At 56.3% G+C, this 21,683-nt stretch overlaps 1 protein-coding gene and 1 long non-coding RNA gene across 7 annotated transcripts in view; one reads left to right on the top strand and one right to left on the bottom strand.

Annotated features, from left to right (window-relative positions):
- Positions 1–1,727: 1,727 nt before the first annotated feature.
- Positions 1,728–14,133, bottom strand: LOC141407107 (uncharacterized). The gene is made up of 2 exons (XR_012414420.1): positions 13,964–14,133; positions 1,728–2,225 (listed from the first exon to the last, which is right to left on the bottom strand). It is a non-coding gene; the product is annotated as an uncharacterized lncRNA (long non-coding RNA).
- Positions 12,658–21,683, top strand: part of UNC5A (unc-5 netrin receptor A) — a 69,760-nt gene continuing 60,734 nt past the window's right edge. For all 6 annotated transcript variants that reach the window (XR_012414404.1, XR_012414405.1, XM_045394551.2 and 3 more), the window contains exon 1: positions 12,658–12,987. Coding sequence is in view for 4 of the 6 variants with exons in the window: in XM_045394551.2 (XP_045250486.1) it covers positions 12,918–12,987 (70 nt within the window). In the remaining 2 variants the exon portion in view is untranslated. The remainder of the gene's footprint in view (positions 12,988–21,683) is intronic.

Genomic DNA, 21,683 nt, shown 5'->3' on the forward strand with positions numbered 1-21,683 from the left:
CTCAGATGCAGATGTGATGTGCCCAAGGCCACACAGCTGGCACCAGCAACCTGGTGGACTGAGCCCATGCCCTGTCCAGTCCTGCCTTCACTCTCTAATCTATTTCATGCCTCTTTAAAAAATAATAATAAACACGTGTCCTGTTTATTCTCTTTAGCTTGGGAACTCGCGTGGCGCTCTGGTGGCTAAAGACCCTCCAGATTCCTACATCCCACCAGCTCACACCCTGTGGCCTCAGGGCCACCTGCTCTAGCTGCTGGATGCACCTGACTTCAAAGCCCATTAAGCAGATCGTTACCAGGTTAATAAAACCCGTTCCCCTACACCCGCACACGTCCGCCCTCGCCTGCAGCCTGCTGCCCATCATCTGGGTCTGCTCTCACTGTTGCCAGGAGCTGAGAGAGAGCAGGGTGGCCGTGCAGGTGAGCAGCCCCGAGGGAGCGGCTGTCACTCAGGCCCTGTCCCTCCAGGCTGTCCTTTGAGGTGGGAAGTGGGAGGTGGCCTGTCTCTTTGAAGACCCTGCACCTGAGCCAGACCCTGTTGGGGGGCCTGTGAGGCTGGCAGGAGGCGGCCACTACAGCGGGACTGAGGCAGCCTCGCACACAGAGACCCGCGCTCTGTGAGCTGCAGTAGTCTCCACGATGGAGGAGGGAAGGGGCCTGCTGTCCCCCTGACTCACACCAGGCACGGGGGATAGGGGCTGGGGAGCGTTTGGGCCGTGGCGACAAGACTGGGGTGGGGCAGGGTGGACCCCTGGGGCTGAGGGTTCCCATTCAGGGGGTGCCCTGATACAGATACAGGACATTCCCAGCGTGGGGTCGTGAGGGCGAGGGAGGCTCCTCTCCTCATCCAGAAAATTCCATCTCGATGAAATGTAACTGAAGAAAACATCAGCTCCTCATGTCGTTAGTGAGGGGAAAGACACACTGCTGAAGGAAGCATACAGCAAGACACCAGAGAGTAAATACCTAAATTCAAGCAAAACTCGGTCTAGTGACTGATACCGACATATAGACCTGCACCCATGGAGAGAAAGGCCCAGGAGGCCACGCGGCAGACTCTGCCAGCAGCTTTCTCCCTGGAAAAACCAAGGATGTGAGGCGGGGTGATGTGCAGTCTTTTTTAAAAACACAACATAATGTATTCATGTTTTATATGTAAGATTAAAAATTAATTTTTAAAGATATTCACCAAGGATATAATTTAGAGTGCGAGGGTCAGAGCTCACCCTTGAAGGAAGGGAACGGACAGTGAGGAAAGCACAGGAGAGGGTCCCGGCTACAGGGGAGACCCCCGGGGTGCTGAGCCGCTGCCCTGGGCCTGGTGCCTGGTAGAAAAACCTTGGTGCCGCCTGTCACCACGGCGCCTTCTCTGAGACTGGACACCCCCAGCTATCTCCCCAGGCTTGACCTCCCTTGAAGCTTCCTCCAAGACCCCACCCTGAAGTGGCTGAGGTGGGCCCAGGAATTGGTTCCAGGACTCGGGGAGCGGCCCGGGGCAGGAGCCAGGCCCACAGAGAGCAGGGAGCTGGCGCGGGGCAGGAGCCGGGCCCACGGAGAGCAGGGAGCTGGCGCGGGGCAGGAGCCGGGCCCACGGAGAGCAGGGAGCTGGCGCGGGGCAGGAGCCGGGCCCACGGAGAGCAGGGAGCGTTCTGCTCGGCTGATCCACGGTGCAGGGGCTGCAGCATCTCCGCTTCCACCCAGAGAGTGACAGCGTCCGCAAGCTCATGTGAGGGGAGTTATTTTATTAACCAGGTAGATTAAGCATCTCTCCTTCTAATTACTGGTTTAATTAACCTTGGCACACAGTATGTACCAGCCCTGAGGGACTGAGTCAGAATGGTTGTGCTGGGTGAACATCACCCATCTGCTCTGCACAAGCTCCAGAGGACTCTCAACGGGCCAGGGTAGTGGACATCGAGGGCCAGGAGTCTGGTGGCACCAGGAAGGAGCGGAGGAAAATGTGGGCAGGGATTGTCCGAAACCTCACAAGAGAGTCTTGTCATGGGCGCCGAATTCCAACAAGGCTGCCTCTTCAGCAGCCCTCCTGCAACGACCTGAGCAGGGCTGACCCGACCTCAGAGAAGGCAGCCCGGGCCACTCTGCTTGGGTCTCCCAAGTGTCCGCAGGGTAGCCAGTGTGCCCTGTGCAAGCCTGGGAGGTAGAAGATGTGGATGGCGATGGTGGAGGTGCTGCTTCAAATTCTCCAAGCCTCAGTCTGCTCATCTGTAAAATGAGCAGGATGATATCTAAGTCACGGGGCAATTTATAAGGTTTAATGAAGAGAACAGAAATTTAGATGCTTGCATTACATTAATTTGTTGATTCATTCATTCAGCACACATTCCTGGAGTGTGCACTGTGTTGGCAAAAGTAAGGGATACGATGATGAACAGGAAGGATTTAGAGACTGAGTGCTCTGGGAATTGACAATGTCTGCCTAAGGACCCCAGAGTCATAAGCACATGTGTGCACACGCACATGAGCACACACACACCAGCACACATACACACGAGCACACACAGATACACATGTGCACACACACACGAGCACACATACACACGAGCACACACAGATACACATGCGCACACACACAGGTGCACACACACAAGCACACACATATATACACGAGCAGATACACAAGTACACATACACATGAGCACACACACAAGTACACATACACATGAGCACACACAAGCACACATATGAGTACACACAGATACACATGCATGCACACACACGAGTGCACACACACAAGAACACATACACATATACACACATACACATGAGCACACACAAGCACACATACACATGAGTGTGCACACACACACGAGCACACACACACAACCACACATACACACGAGCACACACAAATACGCATGCACCCACACACACGTGTGCACACACACACGAGCACACATACACACGAGCACACATACACACGAGCACACACAGATACACATGCGCACACACACAGGTGCACACACACAAGCACACATACACATATATACACGAGCAGATACACAAGTACACATACACACGAGCACGCACACAAGTAAACATACACATGAGCACACACATGAACACACACAAGCACACATACGAGCACCCACAGATACACATGCATGCACACACACGAGTGCACACACAAAAGAACACATATACATATACACATATACACATGAGCACACACAAGCACACATACACATGAGTGCACACACACACACGAGCACACACACATGAGCACACACACACAACCACACATACACACAAGCACACACAAATACACATGCACCCACACACGTGTGCACACACACAAGCACACATACACATATACACACGAGCACACACACAAGCACACATACACATGAGTGCACACACACATACACATGAGCACACACACACGAACACACACACAAGCACACACACACATGAGCACGCACATATATACATGAGAACACATATGAGCACACACATGCTGCTTCCTGACCTGTTACCCATGACACCGACACTCAGCACACACTTAGAAGATGCTTGCACACACACGCCTGCATGGAGATGCGTGTCTCCTTCACAGCCATGAACAGCACACACACTCATCTCAAAAACAACTCTACACCCACACGCATGCACGGGTGGCCATGTGTGAAGACGGCTGTGTGCCTCCTCTGTTCTCAAGAAGCATAAGGCCAAGACGTCACATTAATAAAAAAGCATGGTGTCCTGGTAAAGGTATATTTATTTATTTAACGCTTATTAAAATCTTAACCTAGTCTCCTCTTCACTAACGCAGTGTGACTGGAGTCTCTTGATGATTGTGTGGGAGGGTGAAGAAGAGAGTGTATGTGTTTGTGTATGTGTGAGGGAGACTTTCTATTCATGTGTGTGGGGTGTGCCATTGCGTGGGCTGTGTCCAGGTGTGGCCTCTGTGTTTGTGTGTACCTGGGAGCATGTGTATCCCTGGGTCTGTGTGTACATGTCCAGGTGTGTGTGTGGGGGGTGTGTGTGTGCCCAGATGTGAGTTGTGCGTGCTTGTATGTATTCAGTCTGGGTGTGGGATGTGTATATCTGTGTGTGCGTGTCTAGGTGTAGGGTGTGTGTATGTGTGTGTGTTCAGTCCAAGTGTGGGGTGCATGTATATGTGTGTGTGCATGTCTGGGTGTAGGGTGTGTGTATGCCTTGGTGTGGAGTATGTGTATTTGTGTGTGCATGTCTGGATGAGGGCTGCATGTATATGTGTGTGTGTGTTGGCTATTTCATGAGTGTGCATATCCGGGTGTGGGCTGTGTATATGTGTGTGTGTTGCCTGTGTTTCTGTGTGTGTGCACGTCCAGCTGTGGAGTATTCGTTGTGCTCTTGTACTTCTGAGGCTCTTTGACTAGTAAGAGGTGTTTCTTAGCCTGTTTTTTACCATTGCCCCCATAAGGAGCCTTTGTAGACTTTTCATCCCTAGTAGCCCCCCTGAAATGTTAAGACCACAGATACACTGTATATCTGGTTATGCACCGTATGTGTGTATGTGTATATGTGTGTGTATATCTGTGCTTTAGAGACCAGAATTTTTTTACCTGCCATGGAATAACCAGCTTCCACCCTGCTCCTGGAGAAAGGAGACCCTCCCACACAGGCCGCTGAGAGTCCCTGCTGCAGAGCAAGGGTTTCTTTGCCCGGCCTCAGGGGTGTGACCACTGTCCTCCCACTCCTGGCCCATGTTGCGTGCAGTGGTTCCCAGTCTTTAGGGCCCAGCTGGAAATCTCTTAAAACACAGCTGTCTGGGCCCCACCTAAAGATCCTGTCAGTAGACCTGAAGAGGGGCCTGACATCGGGGTTTCAGCAAGCTCTGAGGGGGTTCTGATGCCCTGTCTGAAGTGGGGGTCTGGGGCTGAAGGGGGTTTCAAATCACCAAGGAACCATCTAGTCTGAGGGAAAAGGGCCTGCCTAGAACACTGACCTGGTCCTAGAGAACTCAAGACCCATCTAGCCAGGCCTCCCTATGCCAGCACTACCCAGGGCTGCCCAGAGGAGGCTTGTGGGAGGCTGGTGGCTGGACCAGAACCCTTCCCACTGACTTAGGGCATGGAGGAGGCAGTATGAGGATGTGTTCCCAGGACCACGGTCACGCAGCAGGTGTCTGGGACAAACACTGCCCCAGGATGTCTGGAGTCCCATTTTCCACCTGTTTGATACAGCCACAGATGCCCCCCACAGACCTGGGCCTCCCTTCTGTGGACCCCAACCTTCCCCAAGGGACTGGAGCTCCCATGCCAATCCCAGGGTGGGTCTGGTAAGCAAGGCAGAGCTAAGCTTCTGCCTCCTCTCCCAGCCCTCGGTTCACTGAGTCAAAGCTTACCTCTGTCCTGCCTACCAGACCCACCCTGGGATTGGCATGGGAGCTCTAATCCCCATTGGAACCCCATCTGGAAGTTGCTAGAGACCTGGTAGCAAAATCAATCAAAACCAGAGAACCCCTACCTGGCCCAGCTTTCTTTGGGTGCCAAAGAAAGCTGTGTCTCTTTGGAGGGCTGGGCCAGTGCCAGGCCCCAGTGCTGGGTGTCTGAGCGATCAGAACACAGGGGACCAATTGATGCAGTGTGGGCAGAGCTCCAGCACGAGGCCGCAGGGGAGATGGGAGCCTGGAAGAGGGAGGGAGGGGCTGTGTGGTGGCCAAGGAGCAGGGTGGGGTGAGGGTAGAAGTGGCTCTGAGGGCATGAGGGCACGAGAGAAGATCAGACAAGGGTGGATGAACGATGCAGATGGGGACAGAGATGGAGGAGAGTGGGGGTGGGGGATGCTGTGGTCTGGTGGGGAAGCAAGAAAGGCCACCTTCTCCTTCTCTTAAGCTTTTAAAGGCATCAGAGCATCTTGCTAATTGTTCATCTCCCAGAGACGCTAATGAAATTAACTCTGCAAAATACTCATCAGGTCATCTGCAAAGGGCACAGTGCCAGGCTTCCACTTGGTCCAATCCCGTCCTCCTCCTCCTCCGCTCCTCCTGCCCCTTCCTGACAGTTCTCCGCCTCCTCCTTTTCACATAGGCCCCTCAGCAGAGAACTGCCCACCCCCCAACCTGCCTGAGAGTGCCCAGCAGGAAAACTCGAAAGGGGGACTGTGTAGCCAGGGAGACCTCAGAGACTGAGATGTTACGGAGCTCACGGAGCTGGGAAAGGTTGTCTCTGGGTGTGTGCGGTGCGTGTGCGTGCGTGTGTGTGTGTGTGATAACACATGCATCATAGGAGGATGTGTCTCTAATAAAACCATTTAGACTGAACATTCTTTCAATCACTCAGCAAACATTTCTGGAGCAGCTTCTAGGTTTAAATCCTTCCTTGTTCCATCTCTTACCAGCTGAGTGGCTTTTAGCAAGTTACATCCCCTCTCTGTGCCACAGTTTTTGTATCTATATAATGGGTACAATAATCACATCTACTTCATAAGGGACTGTGAGAATCGAAGGAGATAAACCAGCTACAGAGTTTAGTCCTGTCCTGGGCACCTGGAGAGTTCTCAAGAAATGCTGGGCGCTGTCCTTGGTCCTGGAGGCTCCAAGGCAGTGACATCCCAGTTCTTGCGCCGAGGCACTACCAGGCCAGCCTCAAGGCCCAGGCACGAAGTGCTCAGTAGAACAGGGCAGCATGGAGGGTTGGCATGTGAACAGCCTGTGCAGGAAAGGAGTGGAAAGATATGGAAGAGTCTGTACATGTATGTGACTGTGCGGGGAACATGAGTACCTGTACTGCTTGTCATCGGTTATCCAGTATGCACATGTGTGAGCTGGGTGTGGGAAGTGCATTTGTGTTGTGTTAGTTGTGGAGACTGGGCAGGTTCTGGCTTGCTGTGTGCGTGTGTTGGATTCAGAGCACGGGTGAGTGTTGGGGTTTGTGTGCAGAGGGGACGGGTCCAGATGTTGCCAGGGGTCCTTTGAAGGGGCTTATTTCTAGTTCCATCTCCTGTCTTGTCCCTCACAAAGCACTCATTTCTTTTATGATCTGGCTCTCATTCCACCCCAGTTTACAACTGGGAGGACATTTGTGTCTTCCCCAACATGCTGCAGGTTCCCCCAGTGGGTAGCATCAAGCCTTACAGATAGCAGTCAGTCATAAATGCTCACCCTGTATATTTTTAATAAAGGATAATTCTGTATTATTTTTATTTCCCTTTTTTTAACAGACAGAGTCTTATTCTGTCATCCAGGATAGGATGCAGTGGCCCTATCGTAGCTCATTTCAGACTCAAACTCCTAGGCTCGACCAGTCCTCCCCACTCAGACTTCCAAGTAGCTAGACAACAGGCATATGCCACCATGCCTAGCTCATTTTAAAAAATGCTTTAATACACAGTGATACACAGTGTCTCTCTATGTTGCCCAGCCTGGCCTTGAACTCAGGGCCTCCAGCAATCCTCCCCCTTCAGCCTCCCAAAATGTTGGGATTACAGATGTGAGCCACAGCACCCAGCCCTGTATTATGTTTTCAAATATAAATGACAAAAACCGTAAATGGGCTTAAACAGCTCAAAAGGGAATGCGTTGGCTGATCTAACTGAAAAATCCAGCGGTATCAGCAGCCTCAGAAGCAGCTGAATCTAAGGGCTTGAACAATGAATTAGGATTCTGCAACCCTCTTTTCTCCAGTCTCTGCTCCTCTCCATCCAAGCTTCAATCTCAGGCATGCCCTTCTCTTGTGGCAGTGCTGCCAAGATCAGGTCATTTATTTCCAGTTTTAAGTACGGCGAGAAAAGAAATTCTTTCTCTCCTTAGTTCCAACAAAACTCCCAGAAATGAAACTCAATGGCCTGGCTAGTGTCATATACCCATCCCTGAACCAATCACTGTGTTTCAGGGAACAGTGGATGCTGATTGGCCAGGCCTGGGCATGTGCTGTCTTTTGGAAATGGAGTGGGATAGTCTGACCTGAATCTTGTGCACTGATGGTGGGGAGGGGTGATCCTTCGAAGAAAAGACAGGAAGCTGCTTCCAGAAGACAGAAGCTGAATGCTGAGCAGTGGGCAGATGTGAACACTTGGACCACTATAAAGAGCCAATGTCTTGCCTGGGCGCAGTGGCTCTCGCCTGTGATCCCAACACTTTGGGAGGCCGAGGCAAGCAGATGGCTTGAGCTTAGGAGTTTAAGACTAGCCTGGGCAACATGGTGAAACCCCATCTCTACAAAAAAAAAAAAAAGAGAGAGAAAAAGAAAAAAAAGCTGGGAGTGGTGACATGTGCCTGTAGGTCCAGCTACTTGGGAGACTGAGGTGGGATCACTTGAGCCTGGGAGGCGGAGGTTGCCGTGAGCTGAGAGAGTGCCCCTGCACTCCAGCCTGGGTGACAGAGCCAGACCCTGTCTCAATAAATAAATAAATAAATAAATAAATAAATAAATAAATAAATAAAAAGAAAATCCAGTGTCTTGCTTAGGGGTCTCCAAGAGCACGTCCTGCTTGCTGAACTAATTTCCTGATCAATTGGGTTATTTGTCTGGTAGATTTGAGCAAAGCTGGAAGTTCATGATTCTGGGGCTCTGCTAAGTCTTTCCATTTCTCTTTGTGGGTGCAGCAGTGAGATGTGAGCTGAAGGATGGTGTGGTCAGAGGCTTGCTGAGTGGACAAAGGAGCAGCTGGTGAGCCTCTAGGTCCTGTCCTTGGTCCTGCTTGCAGCAACCTGTTTAGTAAGGACTTGGTTGAAAGTATATGTGACTTCCTAATGTCATCTGGGAATGACAGGAAGCAGAAGAAAATAGCAAATACCCTGCCTGACAGCACCCACGTCCTGAGAGGGCTCCATATGGGAAAAGAGGATTAGATGTAATACGATGGAATATAATTGGGATGAATTTAAGTGTCTGCATTTAATTGCAAAAACCAGGGACCTAAAGGGTAGGTGAGGAACACCCAGTTGTTGATAGCACCTATGGCAAAGACCTAGGACAATGTCCCTCAAAGTATGGTCAGTCTTCAGACCATTGGCAGCAGCAGAAACATCTTGTAGGTATTACAGGGCTCGGTAAAAGCAGATTCCTAGACCCCTCCCCAGACATCCTGGATCAACATCAGGATAGGCAGGACATGGAAATTTATACTCCAAGCAACTCATAGGAACTTCGGTGCATGTCCAAGTCAATGATGGCCTCAGCACAGGGTCTGAGCTCCCCAGGTCCAGGGGATATTAGTAGTTCGATGTCACTGACCAACAGCTGATTAGGACTCTTCTTTTGCATCAGGCCATGATGGCAGGACACCTGCCAATCCCTTCAGGAGATGCCTTCAGGGAGCCACTTCACTACAGAGCACTTGCGGGGGGAAGGCACAGGGTGTCTGGGTGGCGAGGACAGGGGCCCAGAGCCCTGCTGCCATGCCAGCATCTGAAGCAGAACTGTCTGCCCTGAAAATTCAGGATAGACCAAGACTTTGTCTTCTGAAGAAAAATTTGCCTGAGTAACAGAAGCAAAGGAGGCTGGAGCTCTCAGGAGTCCTCTTTGCATCTGGCCATCCTACCTTAGGGCCTGAGACAAACCCTTTCCTGGCAGCCCTTCACCCTGGATTCTTAAGAAGAGTTCCAGTGAGACACCTACTCCCCCTCTCTGCAGGGGCACCCCTCCTCCTTCTCCTGACATGACTGTAAGCACTACTTGGAAGGAAACAGTTCAGCTGAGGCCTGTGTGACTAAAAGGAACCAGCCATGTGAAGATCTAGGGACAGAGTATTCTAAGAAGAAAGGCAAATGGGAAGGCCTGGAGGTGGGATGAGCTTGGATGCTGGAGAAACAAAGTGAGGGGTTGGGGGGCCTTATGGCCAGGGCCTAGGCAGAATTGAAGAGGAAGGCAGGGGCCAGATCCTGCTGGGACCGCAGGGTGTGCAGGCACTCACACTACTCTCCATCTATTTCAGCTCTGCCTTCCAGGCATGAGGTAGGATTATACTTCCTGGCTCTCTTGGGTGGGACTGTGGGGCCAGTTCTGGCCAATGGATTGTGACCAGACACGATCCACTGTGTCCGAGCTGAGCCATTGATGGCTAGTGGGTGTACCTCTGGAGTGGCTGCTGTCAGGCTGGGTCCTCAAGTGAGGGTGACCTGGAGTAGTAGACCAATGATGGACGAATGAGAAACAAACCTTTGTTGATTTGTTACTGAGATTTGGGGACTATTTGTTATGACATCCCCTAATCTATCCTGACTCTTACATAGATCATTCCATTCTGGCTGAAGAGAGAGGGGCAAGAAGAGAAGTGAACAAAGCAGCCAAACTGAGCAGAAAAGACCCTTCCTTTCCTATATCTCAAACCTCATCTCCCCAATTCAAATCCTAGAGTAGAAACTGTAGCAGGAGGAAAGATGAGGACATGGACATTGAAATCAAATCTCCCAAGGACGTATCTTAGCTACCCCAGTAGTCTATTGAATAAGGTTGGCCCTGAGCAATCAGGCGCTACCTCTCCTTATGCCTCAACTGCTGCATCTGCATAATGGGGATAATCATGTTTCTTTAATAGGACTGCATGGGAGGATCAAGCCAAATTATAAATGTATGCAAGGACATAGTGGTGTCCAGCATACACTCTTTTTTTTTTTTTTTTTTTTGAGACTGAGTCTTGCTTTGTCACCCAGGCTGGAGTGCAATGGCATGATCTTGGCTCACGGCAGCCTCCGCATCCCAGGTTAAAGCAATTCTCCCTGGTTCAGCCTCCTGAGTATCTGGGATTACAGGCGCCCACCACCACATCTGGCTGTGTGACCTCAAGTGATCCACCCACCTCAGACTCCCCAAGTGCTGGGATTACGGTGTGACCCACCACACCCAGGCATCCCTTTAGACAGAGCATACACTATTATAATGCCATCTTATACTCCAGCCCTCAATCCTGCTCCTTCATCCTCAACCACCAGCCTCCAGTGCCCAATCCTGGTTCCTAATCATCTCCCCTATTCCATGAGCCCCAAGGGCAGATCCTGCCGCTGACTCACCTCTCCCTCCCACCTCTTTCCTGCAGATGCTGAAGAGGGGTGTTATGGTGCCAATAGGAGCAGCCTGGGTACGAACTGCTCATAAACACACACACACAGACATGTGAGTAGATCAGGCCCCGACACTGTGTACATTCAAACAGCCCCCAAAGCAAAGTTCCCAAACAAGAAGGTGGTGGACATTCTCCCCTGGGCTCACATGAAGTCTAAAAAATTATTTTTTACCAGTTAAAAATTTTAAATCAGAATATTTCACATACGACGGCTTCTGTTGAAAATTTGGAAGACGGGGCTATACTGTGCCCCAGACCCCTTCCCCGACAACCAGCACCTGGAGCAGAAGAGACAGCTGTCCCTTGAGATGGGATCCTTGTGCCCTGTCCCCAGCGCTGCCCTTTGCCTCCCTGGCGATGGAGCCCAGCGTCTGTATGGTTGCCTCCGGAGCTTTAGCTGGTGTTTTTTATAGTAGACTTAAGAGGAAAGCAAAACATTTTTCATAACCCTTCTCTCAAAAGTGGGAAACAAAAGACAGACCGAGAGAGGGCCTCGTGTCTCAAGAAATATAGGAGAGCTCATATCTCTTTGTGGAAGCAAGACCATTCCTTATATCGCCTAGCCTGCAGCGCCAATTTATATTATCGACCGGCCCCGTAGGCGTTTGAGTTTGCGACCCTGCCCTCACCCTTCTCATTCCCCTCCCGACCCAGACTAGGACCCTCTCTTTTTCCGATCACTCGCCGCAAGGCACAGGGCGTGCAGCTGTCATTTTCTTTCTCCTTCAAGGCAGTCCTCTGTTTATTTTAGCCGGATTAGGGAATGGGGGTGGGGCGCAGGAGACTCCAGCAGCGGTCACTGCTGGAGGCTCCAGGAGACGACGTGACTTGCCCAAGGTCACAGAGCTAGAAGGTGAAGTCGCCTAGACCCTACCCCCGATTTCTCTAGCTGCCAAAGCCCAGCTCGTTCCTTCCCGCCCACGTCGCGGGCACCGTGCGCTCTCGGGGCTCAAACACCTCGCGCCCAGTCGGGTGCTCTGCGCCCAAAGGTTGTTTTCCTTCGGCGAGCTGCGCCGAGGGGTTAGGGAAACCTTGGGTCATGGTGGGAGGCGCGCCCCTGGAATCCACCAGGCTGCGAGACTGGGATTGCGGGAGTCCCCGAGTCTGGCCTGCCAGCTCTGGTGGCCACCTCTGCGCTCGGGCCGGGGCCCCGGCGCTCTCCCGCAGTCCCCTAACCAAGCCGCGGGCTGGCAGCATACCGGGGCGCCCGGACAGTCCCGGAGCGCGGCCGCGAGGAAGGGGCGGGGAAGAAGACTGCAGCGGAACCTGCCCGGGGCACCCCTGCCCTGGGCGGCTCTCCGCAGGCTGGCGCCGCGCCGGGGTCGCCGCAGCCCCGGGCCCCTCCCGGGCCACCTGTGCGCAGACTGGCGGGCCTGCGAGAGCCCGGATCCGGAGCACCGATCCACTCCGGGTTTCAGACTCCTGCCCCTGTCCCTGGAGACCGCGCGGGGCGGTGGGAGGCCTCCACGCCCACCACCCCAAGCCCCTCCCTGGGGGAGCCTCAGGCATCGCCCAGAGGGATTCCCGGTGCTGGGGGTGGCCCGCGCGCGCGTCGCGGGGCGGCCCGGCCCCTCCTTCCCTCCCCAGCCCCTCCCAGCCGCCGCCCCGCTCCGTTGCTCCAGTCCGGGTTTTGCGGCGCCCACCGGCCGGCTCTCCGGCTGCGGGCTCCGCGGCGCGGCTGGCTCGGTGCGCGGCGCGGCTGGCGCTGCGCTCCGCCCCGGCTGCATTGCTGCGCTCCCGTGCCCAGGGGAGCCACGCGCCGCGTGCGCCCGGCAGCCGGCCGCCCGGAGGCAGCGCAGTCCGCTGGCATGGGCCCCGGGGGCGCCCCGAGCTGGGGCTCCGGGCTGAGGCGCTGAAAGCTGCCCTCCCGCCCGCGGGGCCCCGCGCCCGGCCCGCCCGCCCGCGGCCATGGCCGTCCGGCCCGGCCTGTGGCCAGCGCTTCTGGGCATAGTCCTCGCCGCCTGGCTCCGCGGCTCGGGTGAGTCACGCCGCGCGCGCTCTGGGGAGGCTTGCGGGGGACCGTGCGCGTGAACGCTCGCTACTCTGGGGGGGTCCCTGACCCGCGCTGCCAGACTCGGCTAGGAGCCCCCCGAGGCCAAACTTTGCGAGGCGGGACGCGGGGGCCTCTTCTTGCTGCTGCGCAGCTTCCCCGCGCGCTCTCCCGGAAGCCTGGGTTCTGCCAAGTCCAGGAGCAGCTGTCAGCGCACGGGGCTGGCGAGTGTAGACACCCCACGCCTCCGGGTGGGGGAAGTTTGCTGGTTGCCTGGGCCCGAAGCAGGGCTGGGGGTTTTGATCAACCCCAGGGAGACTGACTTTCAGGATTCGAAGATTAGAGGGTTTTGATCCTATCCCAGTGCCCAGAATATGGGGGGTGCGGGGAGCGGTTCAGATACCTCTTCCCGGTAGCATCTGCCCTAAACAGCCACTCACAATCTCCCAGCTTGGCACCTGGCCTCTGCCCACGTCCAGAACACAGTGTCCTCCTCTGTCCCCGCCACACACGCTCGCACACGCACACACTCAGGCGTGGAGGCGCATACACCAGCCCCCAGTCCTTGCAGCCAGCACAGTCAAAGCGCCGCGGTCCGAATGGCCGGGGCTGTGGCTCCTGGTCTCCCTGGTGCTGGGGGCCAGAGTTGTGTGCGGTTGGTCCACCAGCTTCCCCTTCTTTCTTAAACTCCATAGCCTTTCTTGGTCCCTGCATGCCCCATTGGTCACCCTAACCCTCTGCTAACTCAGCCCTCACCCCACCTGGTTCCCTTGGGAGGAGGTTTGGGGGGAGGAAGTTCCCCTGCATCCTTTGTCTGCTGTCCCTGAGCCTTCACCTAGGCTGAGCTGTGGGGGCCTCCTGATCTCTGCCCCCCATGCACTAAGCTGAGCTAAGCTTATGTGTCTGTGGTCGGGGGGAGGGGGGACGGGTGCCATTTGTGTGGTCAAGGGGGCTTGAGGCTTACCTGGCAATTCTCGATTCTTGCTGCCCCTAGAACCTGGGTGGTGACTCCCCAGCCTGGCCAGGCCACTGCTTATAACAGGGGTGTTGGAAGGGAGCATTGGGGTTTCTGAGCTGCCAAGCCAGATTGATGAGAGATCGGTGAGTGAGAGCTCGGGGACCAGCCTGATGATTGAGGCTGATGGCTGTTTCCTTAAAGGGTGTCTCTGCACAGCGCATCCTGCACCCACCACTGCCTGTCCGCCCGCCCCATCCTGCCTCCTCAATACCCCTCTCTACTCCATCCCACCCCCTCTATCTCCCTTCTCCATCAGCACCCCTCTTCTTCCCCAGGGCCTCTCCTTCTAATCCTGACCACGCTGAAAGGCTGAACTGTTGGGTGTGTGTCCGTGTCCCACACGTGTGTGTTAGGGGCGTGTGTGTGGCTCTCCAGATGGGGGTGCAGGTTGCACTGTTGTCCATGATGAGGTGGGGGTATTAGTGCCCTACACACAGGTGAGGTGTTGCCCGGCACCCAGTAGGTGCCCTGGAAATGTTTTCTGAGTTGATGCATGTGAGGGCTGGGTGGTCATAGCTGCATGTCGCCCACGTGAGCACGTGTGAAGGCTCTGGGTTGACATGTGTGCCCGGGTGACGAAGGGGGTTGGCATAGTCTGTGCAGCATTGGTATGTGTGCCCTGATGAATGTGTGTGATGGCCAGCATGCCACACATGTGTGACGGCTGTGTGCAGTTGCACAGGTGAGCGTGTACAGATAAGGGGGCACAGGTACCGGTGAATCAGGGCCCCGCAGCCTGGAGCGGGGAGTTGCCAGATGGACTCCTCAGGAGGCTGTGGGGTGGGGAAACTGCATCCCTGGTTGGCAGGGCATCTGTTCAGGCCTGGCCCAAGGTTGCCTAGGGAGTTGGCAGGTGGGCACAGGTGCTGCAGGGGCTGAAGCAGAGCCTGCCCCCGAGCATCAACTCTGCCCGTGGGCCTGCGGGAGGAGCTGCTGAAGGCCATGGGAAGGGGGGGCTGGCCCTACTTCTTTGGGACTCCCTTCCCCCTGTGCCCCACAGGCACGGGGCACATGTGGACGCCCAGGCAGGCTGGCCCTGCGGTGACCCCGGCTCCTCCCGCGCTGCCTTTTGCCTCCGTGGCAACAGCCTCCAGTGAAAAATGTGTCTGTGAGCCGCTGAAGGAGGGATGGCCAGTGGGCAGCAGGGGGCGCCGGGGGCCAGCGTGACCGACTGCAGCCGCCTGCTCCCCAGGCCACCCGCCCACCCTCTGTTGTTGGACATCACACAAAAGCCTGTCCCTTCATCATGCTCGCACCTGCAGGCCCTCTCTGTGCCCGTGCACGCAAGCACCCATCTGTCTCACAGGATTTTCCCTCTCAAACCCCGTCACACGCAGCTGGCATGCACACTCCCACCCTGCCCCTGTGGTCTCCCTGTCACCCAGACCTCTGCAGTCCTGGGCAGGAGGGGCTTGGGAGCTGGCTCCCTTGAAGATGGGGCTCAGGGGTGCCATGCTCTGGCACTGCCGCATTGCCTAACCTGACCCCAACCACCTAGCCTTGCTCCTCCTTCTCGGACCCCTATCCTCATACTTAGGGCTGACCTAGGACCTGTCTGTCCACCCCCACACCTGGGAGAATGCAGCTGGCTGAGGGGGTCTTAATCCTCCAGGGCTAGGAGATACCCTGCTCCTGCTCACCCTGCCTTGTGGGTGGGGTGGCCTGGGCTTTGGGGTCCCTAGGTCCCCCCAGGGGAGAGCTGGTCCTCTTGTTGCTTGCCTGCTCCCCCACTTGCCTGTGTTGGGAGGGGCTTCTCTCAGGAACCAGGGATAGGCATTGATCCAGGTACCAAGCCCACAACCAAAAGTCACAGCTCTGGTTCCCAGGAGCAGCCAACTTTGGCCTCAGCCAGGGGCCAGAGAGCCCCTGTCCTCACAACCCTTCTTCCTGCCTAGTGCTGCTCTGGGCCCAGACCTGCAGGCTGGAGCTCTGGGGCTTCAGAAGGCGGGAGCCTGCCCTGAGCTTGGGGTGGGGCTTCCCTGCTCTGGTGCTGGGCCTAGCTGCCACTTGGGAACCTGTGTGTCCACGCACATGCATGTGGTGCCTCCTGTTCTAGGCCACCCCTCTCCTGATGCCCCCTCTTCCCAAGGGCCCTGTCATCTCTTCCTCCTATTCTCCCAGCCTGGGGCTGGAAGCCTTAGAGTCTCCCTTGGTTCTCCCTTCTCTTTCACGCTTCACGTCTAATATGTCACCAAGTCCTCCAGCTCAGGCCTACTTGTGACATTGCTCATGTCCCTCGACTTCTTTGTCTTCCTCCACTCCTTTCTCCCTCACCTGGACCACTGCAGCAACCACCACCACCCATCCCCATCGGGCCTCCTCCACTCAGACTAAGGCATCCCCTGGCATCCAGGCTGGAAATCTGCTAGAAAGCTTTTGGTGACTCCCAGTGCCTGCAGGTCAGTCCAAACCTTGAGCCCCCTTGGGCCCTTAGAAAAATACCTTCCTCCCTCGTCATCACCCCACATCAGCTCTGGGCTGGTCTATCTGGAGGTCGGGTGCCCTCCCTGGCTCTGACTGCTGGTGGGGTGGGCACCCCCAGGCAAGCTCTGGCTTCCAGACTGTAACTCCCTTGCCTTGCAAAGCCTCGTGCCACTGACCCTGCCAGCATGCTCCCCACCCAACACCCCCACGTTGGTTCTGTCCAGACCTGGGACACACCCCTTTGCTGCTGCCAGTCCCTGCACTGTGAAGCCTGCAGTTTCAGTCCAGCCCCTCCCAAAGGCCTCCCACCTCCTCCGCTGCAAAGGGGCCCTGGCATACTGATGTGCTTTGGGGGGGCTAAAGAAAGACGGAGGCACTGAGTCCTCAGCCCTGGGGCAGCTGCCAGAAGCCTCTGACCTGAGCCGACCTGAGCCGCCGCCTTCTCCTCCAGTGCCTCCCTCAGGTATTGCCATTGTTTATGGCGCGATGACCCTGTTCTCCGCCCCAGCTTGCTCCGAGTCACTGCCAACCAGGTGCTGTTTCTCTTCACTTCCTCGTTGTGAGTTTGGGTTCTCTGTTCAGGCAGGGAGGGTGCTGTTGCTGGGGACAGGGAGAGATGTTTGCTCTGCCCCTCTCAGCAACCACCCCATCCCTGTCCCTGAACACAGACTGCCGTACTCCAGGGAGGCTGGAAAGGGCCTCCTGTCCAGGGTGGGAACCAGGAAAAGGAGGCCCCATCATGGAGTGGGGAGTGCCATACCCCAGCCACACGTATGGACAGCAAACCAGCTCACATTGGTGCATGCTTGTAGGCCACTCACACAAGTTGTATGCCCATATCTGTTGAGTAGGAACCCCCATCCCCACCCTGACATGGATTTTCCCAGAGCGAATGTTTTCTTGAGCAAATAGTGTCATTCACAGAGTCACGTCATGACGTGGGCTGCTCTGCACAGCTCCTACGTGGGGTGGGACTCCTGGTTCCTGAGGCTGAGCCCCAGGGCCCAACCACGCGCAGACAGGAGCTCAGCTTCCTGCAATCAGTTCCACCAGCCCACCCCTTCGTTCCTCGTCTGCTCCTGTGGGAGTGGCATTGAAGGGTCCTCCTGCCTTCTGGAGAGTCTCACCCTATATTCTCTCCAGGTGGAACAGAAAGGACAGGGGCTTAGGAGGCAGTCAGGGCCAACTTCCAACCCAAGCCTCATGTCCTTGGACAAGCAACTTGCAGTCCCCAGCCTGTTTCTACATTGATAGAATGGGTCATGCTTGCTTTCTGGGGTTATGGTAACAGATTGATGGGCAATGTGGAGAGGGCACTCAGGATGAACTCCGACACCCAGTAGGTGCCATAACTTCTCTGTCTCCTTCGTCTGTGTTCCCTTGCATTTGTGGGGGGGTGGCGTGAGTTAGGACAGAGGTGGGGACTTAAGCCACATCAGGGCCCGAGCCCAGACACAGGAGAAAGATGAGTCTCAGTGTGAGCCGCTTCATTTCCCTCTGCCCCAGGCCCAGGCAGTGGCCCCTTCTGGTTGGAAGAAGCGCCCCCGCTCCCCCGCCATCTCTACATACATCACCCACCGCAGGGGCTTGGGCCTGATTCAGACGTCGGTGCTTCCAGTGCACAAGGGGCAGCTGTTTGGAGGTTCTGGAGATGAAGAGTTGGGTTCAGCTTGTCATGCAACTGTGTGTTGATGATCATCTCTGACTCTCAGGACATGGCACAGAGTGGGGCAGGAGTCCTGAACAGAACTAAATTCTAGTCCTCTCTCTGCTATTTGATTGCTGTGTGATCTTAGACAAATCATTTAACCTCTCTGGGCTGTTTGCCTCTCTGTATACTAAAGGGTGTAAACCCAATGATGCCTGTATTGGAGCCTGGGGTGGACTCTGCACTCAGCAGCAGGCTCCCCCAGGAACTGCTCACACCTGCCCAGCACCTGCCACAGACATCAGCCGCCCTGGCAGGGGCTGTGTGCATTGCTGGAGAGCCAGGTGGCTGCTGGGGCAGAGCCAAAAGTGGCTGTGAGGCAGAGCTGGGGACTGTGAGTCCCAACCCCTAGGCCAGGAATTGAGGGCCCACTTCTGCTGGCAGATACCTCCTATGTCAGAAACAGGCCTTCTCAGGGCACCCAGGTCAGGGTCCTAGTGCCCAAGGCCCACCCCTTTCCTGGGCACTGGTGTCAGGTGTGGCAGGCAGCTTCAGACCCCAGGGGCCCAGAACCCCAGGCACATGGAGAAGGTAGTGAAACAGGTGAGTTGGCAAGCTCTGTAGCTGGGTTTGGACCAGTACTAGGGTGAGGCTGGGCAGGTGCCTAGGCACAAAGGTAGGGCCAGCTCCCAAGAGTGAACGCCTCCTGGCCCTGCATCCAGCTCCTCCCTGCACAGCTTCAGTTTCCTTGACTGAACAACGTACTCAAAAGAACCCACCTCCTAGGTTTTTGTGCAGATTAGGCGGGCTGAAGCGTGTCAGTGCTGGCACATAGTGGGCACTCAATACATGTTAACAATTGATGATGACATGGCAGAGGGCACTGTTCAGCCCTCTCCTTCGGGAAGTGGGGGAGTCCTCGGCTGAATTTGTGGAAGATGGTGCGGCTGGGGAACCAGGGGGGAGGCAAAAGGCCTGGGGTGAGATTCCCATTCTGGGCTGGGGGCAGGCCTGGCTTCCTTTCTGTTTCTTGTCATGCCGAGGGCAGGTGGTCCTTGACTGGCCCTCCCAGCCCTGTTTGACGTGGGAGAGGGGGAGCCGCACAGACCTCTGGGAGGTCTGAGTGGCAGCTGCTCAGCCCTAGAGTAACTGGGGAAGGGGAAGTTTTAGGTACTATTTTGATGGGGGAGGGGCCCTGAGGCCCCTGCTTCTGTGCTGTGGTGGGAGCGCCAAGGGCCAGTGTCACCCTGACTGGTGGGGCCCCCAGAGCCGGGCCTGTCCCACACTGGGATATCAGAGCTGTGTCCGTCTGGAAGGCTCAGGGTCACCTTGAGCTCCAGGCAAATATGTAGCTCAGATGGGGAGGGGGTGTGGGGGAAGACCGGGGGAGTCTGTCTAGATTGACAGCACCTGAAGGGCCTTGGGGAAGGAGGTCCGGAGCCTGCGTCCCACCTCTGCCCTAGGTGTCCCCAGCCAGGGCGGCAGGTGGAACTCCCGTGCCCCAGGCCAGCAGGTCCAGTGGAGAGGCTGCGGGGTTCTGGGGGAGTACTCCCTGAATTAGATTCTACCCCTTCTAATCGGGGCAGGGGCCAAGTGGAGCCGAGGGGCCAGTGGTTTTTCCCAGGTCTGCATCTTTCCAGCACCGCCCCCCACCTCGCCCACCCCCCCCCAAAACAAATGTGCCCGTCACTGGCGGGTAGCAGCCCCTCCTCAGCGTGTGCCTCGGGCCTCGGCAGCCCCCGCCCCGCTGTCTAGGTGGCTCGGTACGCGGGGGCCCTCAGGCCGGCGGATCTGCGGGGCACGTGAGCGGCCGTGGGGCGCGGGTGCCCGAGCCCACGGCAGCCGGGGGCCGAGGGGCTTCGCCATTCGCCGCGGCGCCCGTCGGGCGGGGCTGCGGGAAGCTTGCGCCCAGGGGCGTCCAGGCCGGGGGTGGGTGCCGTGGGGCCGCCGGGCGCGGGGTAATTAACGCGCTGCAAACTCTGGCGGCCAAGCCGGGAAGGGGCGGGATCCCTCCGCCCGCCAGCCCGCCCGCGGCCGCCCGCCGGATTAGCGGCTCTTTGTTCGGGGCCTGTTAACAAGTTCCTGGCTGAGCGCTCGGCTGCCGCCCCGGGAGCGGGCGTCCAGCCTCCGGGCACAGCCGCGCGGCCGCCTCCACCCCGCCTCCGTGCTCTAGCCCAGCTGCAGCCCCCGCCCTTGCCCGCCCTTCCCGGGCCCCCTGAGAAGTGGGTGGGCGCAGGGCTTGTCAGGCGATCTTGTGCCTGGGGCTTCCGAAGACCCCGGGCTGATACCGCCGCGAAAGGGAGGAGAACGTGCCCATATCCCGAGCACCTCCTGCAGGCCGGGGCTTCCGATGCACCGGTGTCGCCATTCCCGTTTTACAGATGAGGTCGAGCACCGACTTGCCTCAGGTCCCGACTGTCCTCTACAGGCTGGGGCTCCACTCCAGCCCCAGACACCCAAATGCATTCTCCTTCTGCTAAGTAGAGAGGCTGTGTGGCAGGAAGAGGAGGAGCCCCTGGGGGCTATAGACTGTTACGTTTTTTATTCTTAATTAACTTGATGATGGTAGTAATCATGCCATTGCTGGGCTCCGCCTACATCATCTGATCAAAATCTCAGGACAACCCACAGGTGGGTGAGGTTAGCCCCATGCATCAGATGAGGACACATATGAGGGGAGGTCACACCACAGGAAGTGGCAGAGCTAGGACCTTACTGGGCAGCTACTGCTCTGCCCGATCTCCCCCACCACACTCCACACCCACCTTGTGGGCTCTCCTGTGTGGCTGTTTACTGCCAGGGCCTCTCTGTTTTCCTATGGACTTGATGGGAGAAAGTATGGAGACCCTGATTCTCTGTGTGGCCTCGAGTGACCTCCCTCACAGCCTGGAGCCCATTCCCCATCGCCATGCTGCCTCCTGACCCCAACCTAGTGTGCTTCCAGCCTGAGAACGGCTGTCCAGGCCACCAGACGTTGATTATTAACTTCCTCTGGTGGTGTTGGCTTTCCTCACCCATAGCCCTGAGCTTTAAGCCAAAGGGACTTGCCCGGACCACACATCTTCAGGCGACTGGGACTGTTCAAAACCACTTTCTTATAATGAGGGGGACTCTTTCCCAGTAAGCTCCCCAGATGGTTCTGGGCCCTTCCTTCTGGGGCCGCACAGGATGGAGGAACCCTTTCAGTTATTTAAGACAAGGCTCTCACCTGGCCACATCTGCCCCTTTCCTGGCCAGCCCTCCCCAGCCCTCTCAGCTGCTCCTCACCCAAGCCGGAATCCCAACCCCCCACATCTTTGTTACCTGCCTCTGGGTGGCGGCCCAATTGTCACAGCCTCCCCAGCCCTGGGAGCTCACCACAATGCCCCAACTTGAAGTGACATAGGACACTAAGTGTATCTGTTGCAAATATTGGAACCCAACTCACACTGGCTTAAGAAAAAAAAAAGTAAGGAGACTATAATGGCACATGGAACTGAACTCGGGGTGGCTGTGGCTTCAGGCATGGTTGTACCCAGGGAGAACAGCATGGCCAAGGTCCTTGCCTCATCTCTGCTCTTGGGGATTTGGCACCACTCTCCAACAGCCTCTTCC

Source organism: Macaca fascicularis, chromosome 6, assembly GCF_037993035.2.
Source record: "Macaca fascicularis isolate 582-1 chromosome 6, T2T-MFA8v1.1".
Classification (NCBI taxonomy): Eukaryota; Metazoa; Chordata; class Mammalia; order Primates; family Cercopithecidae; genus Macaca; species Macaca fascicularis.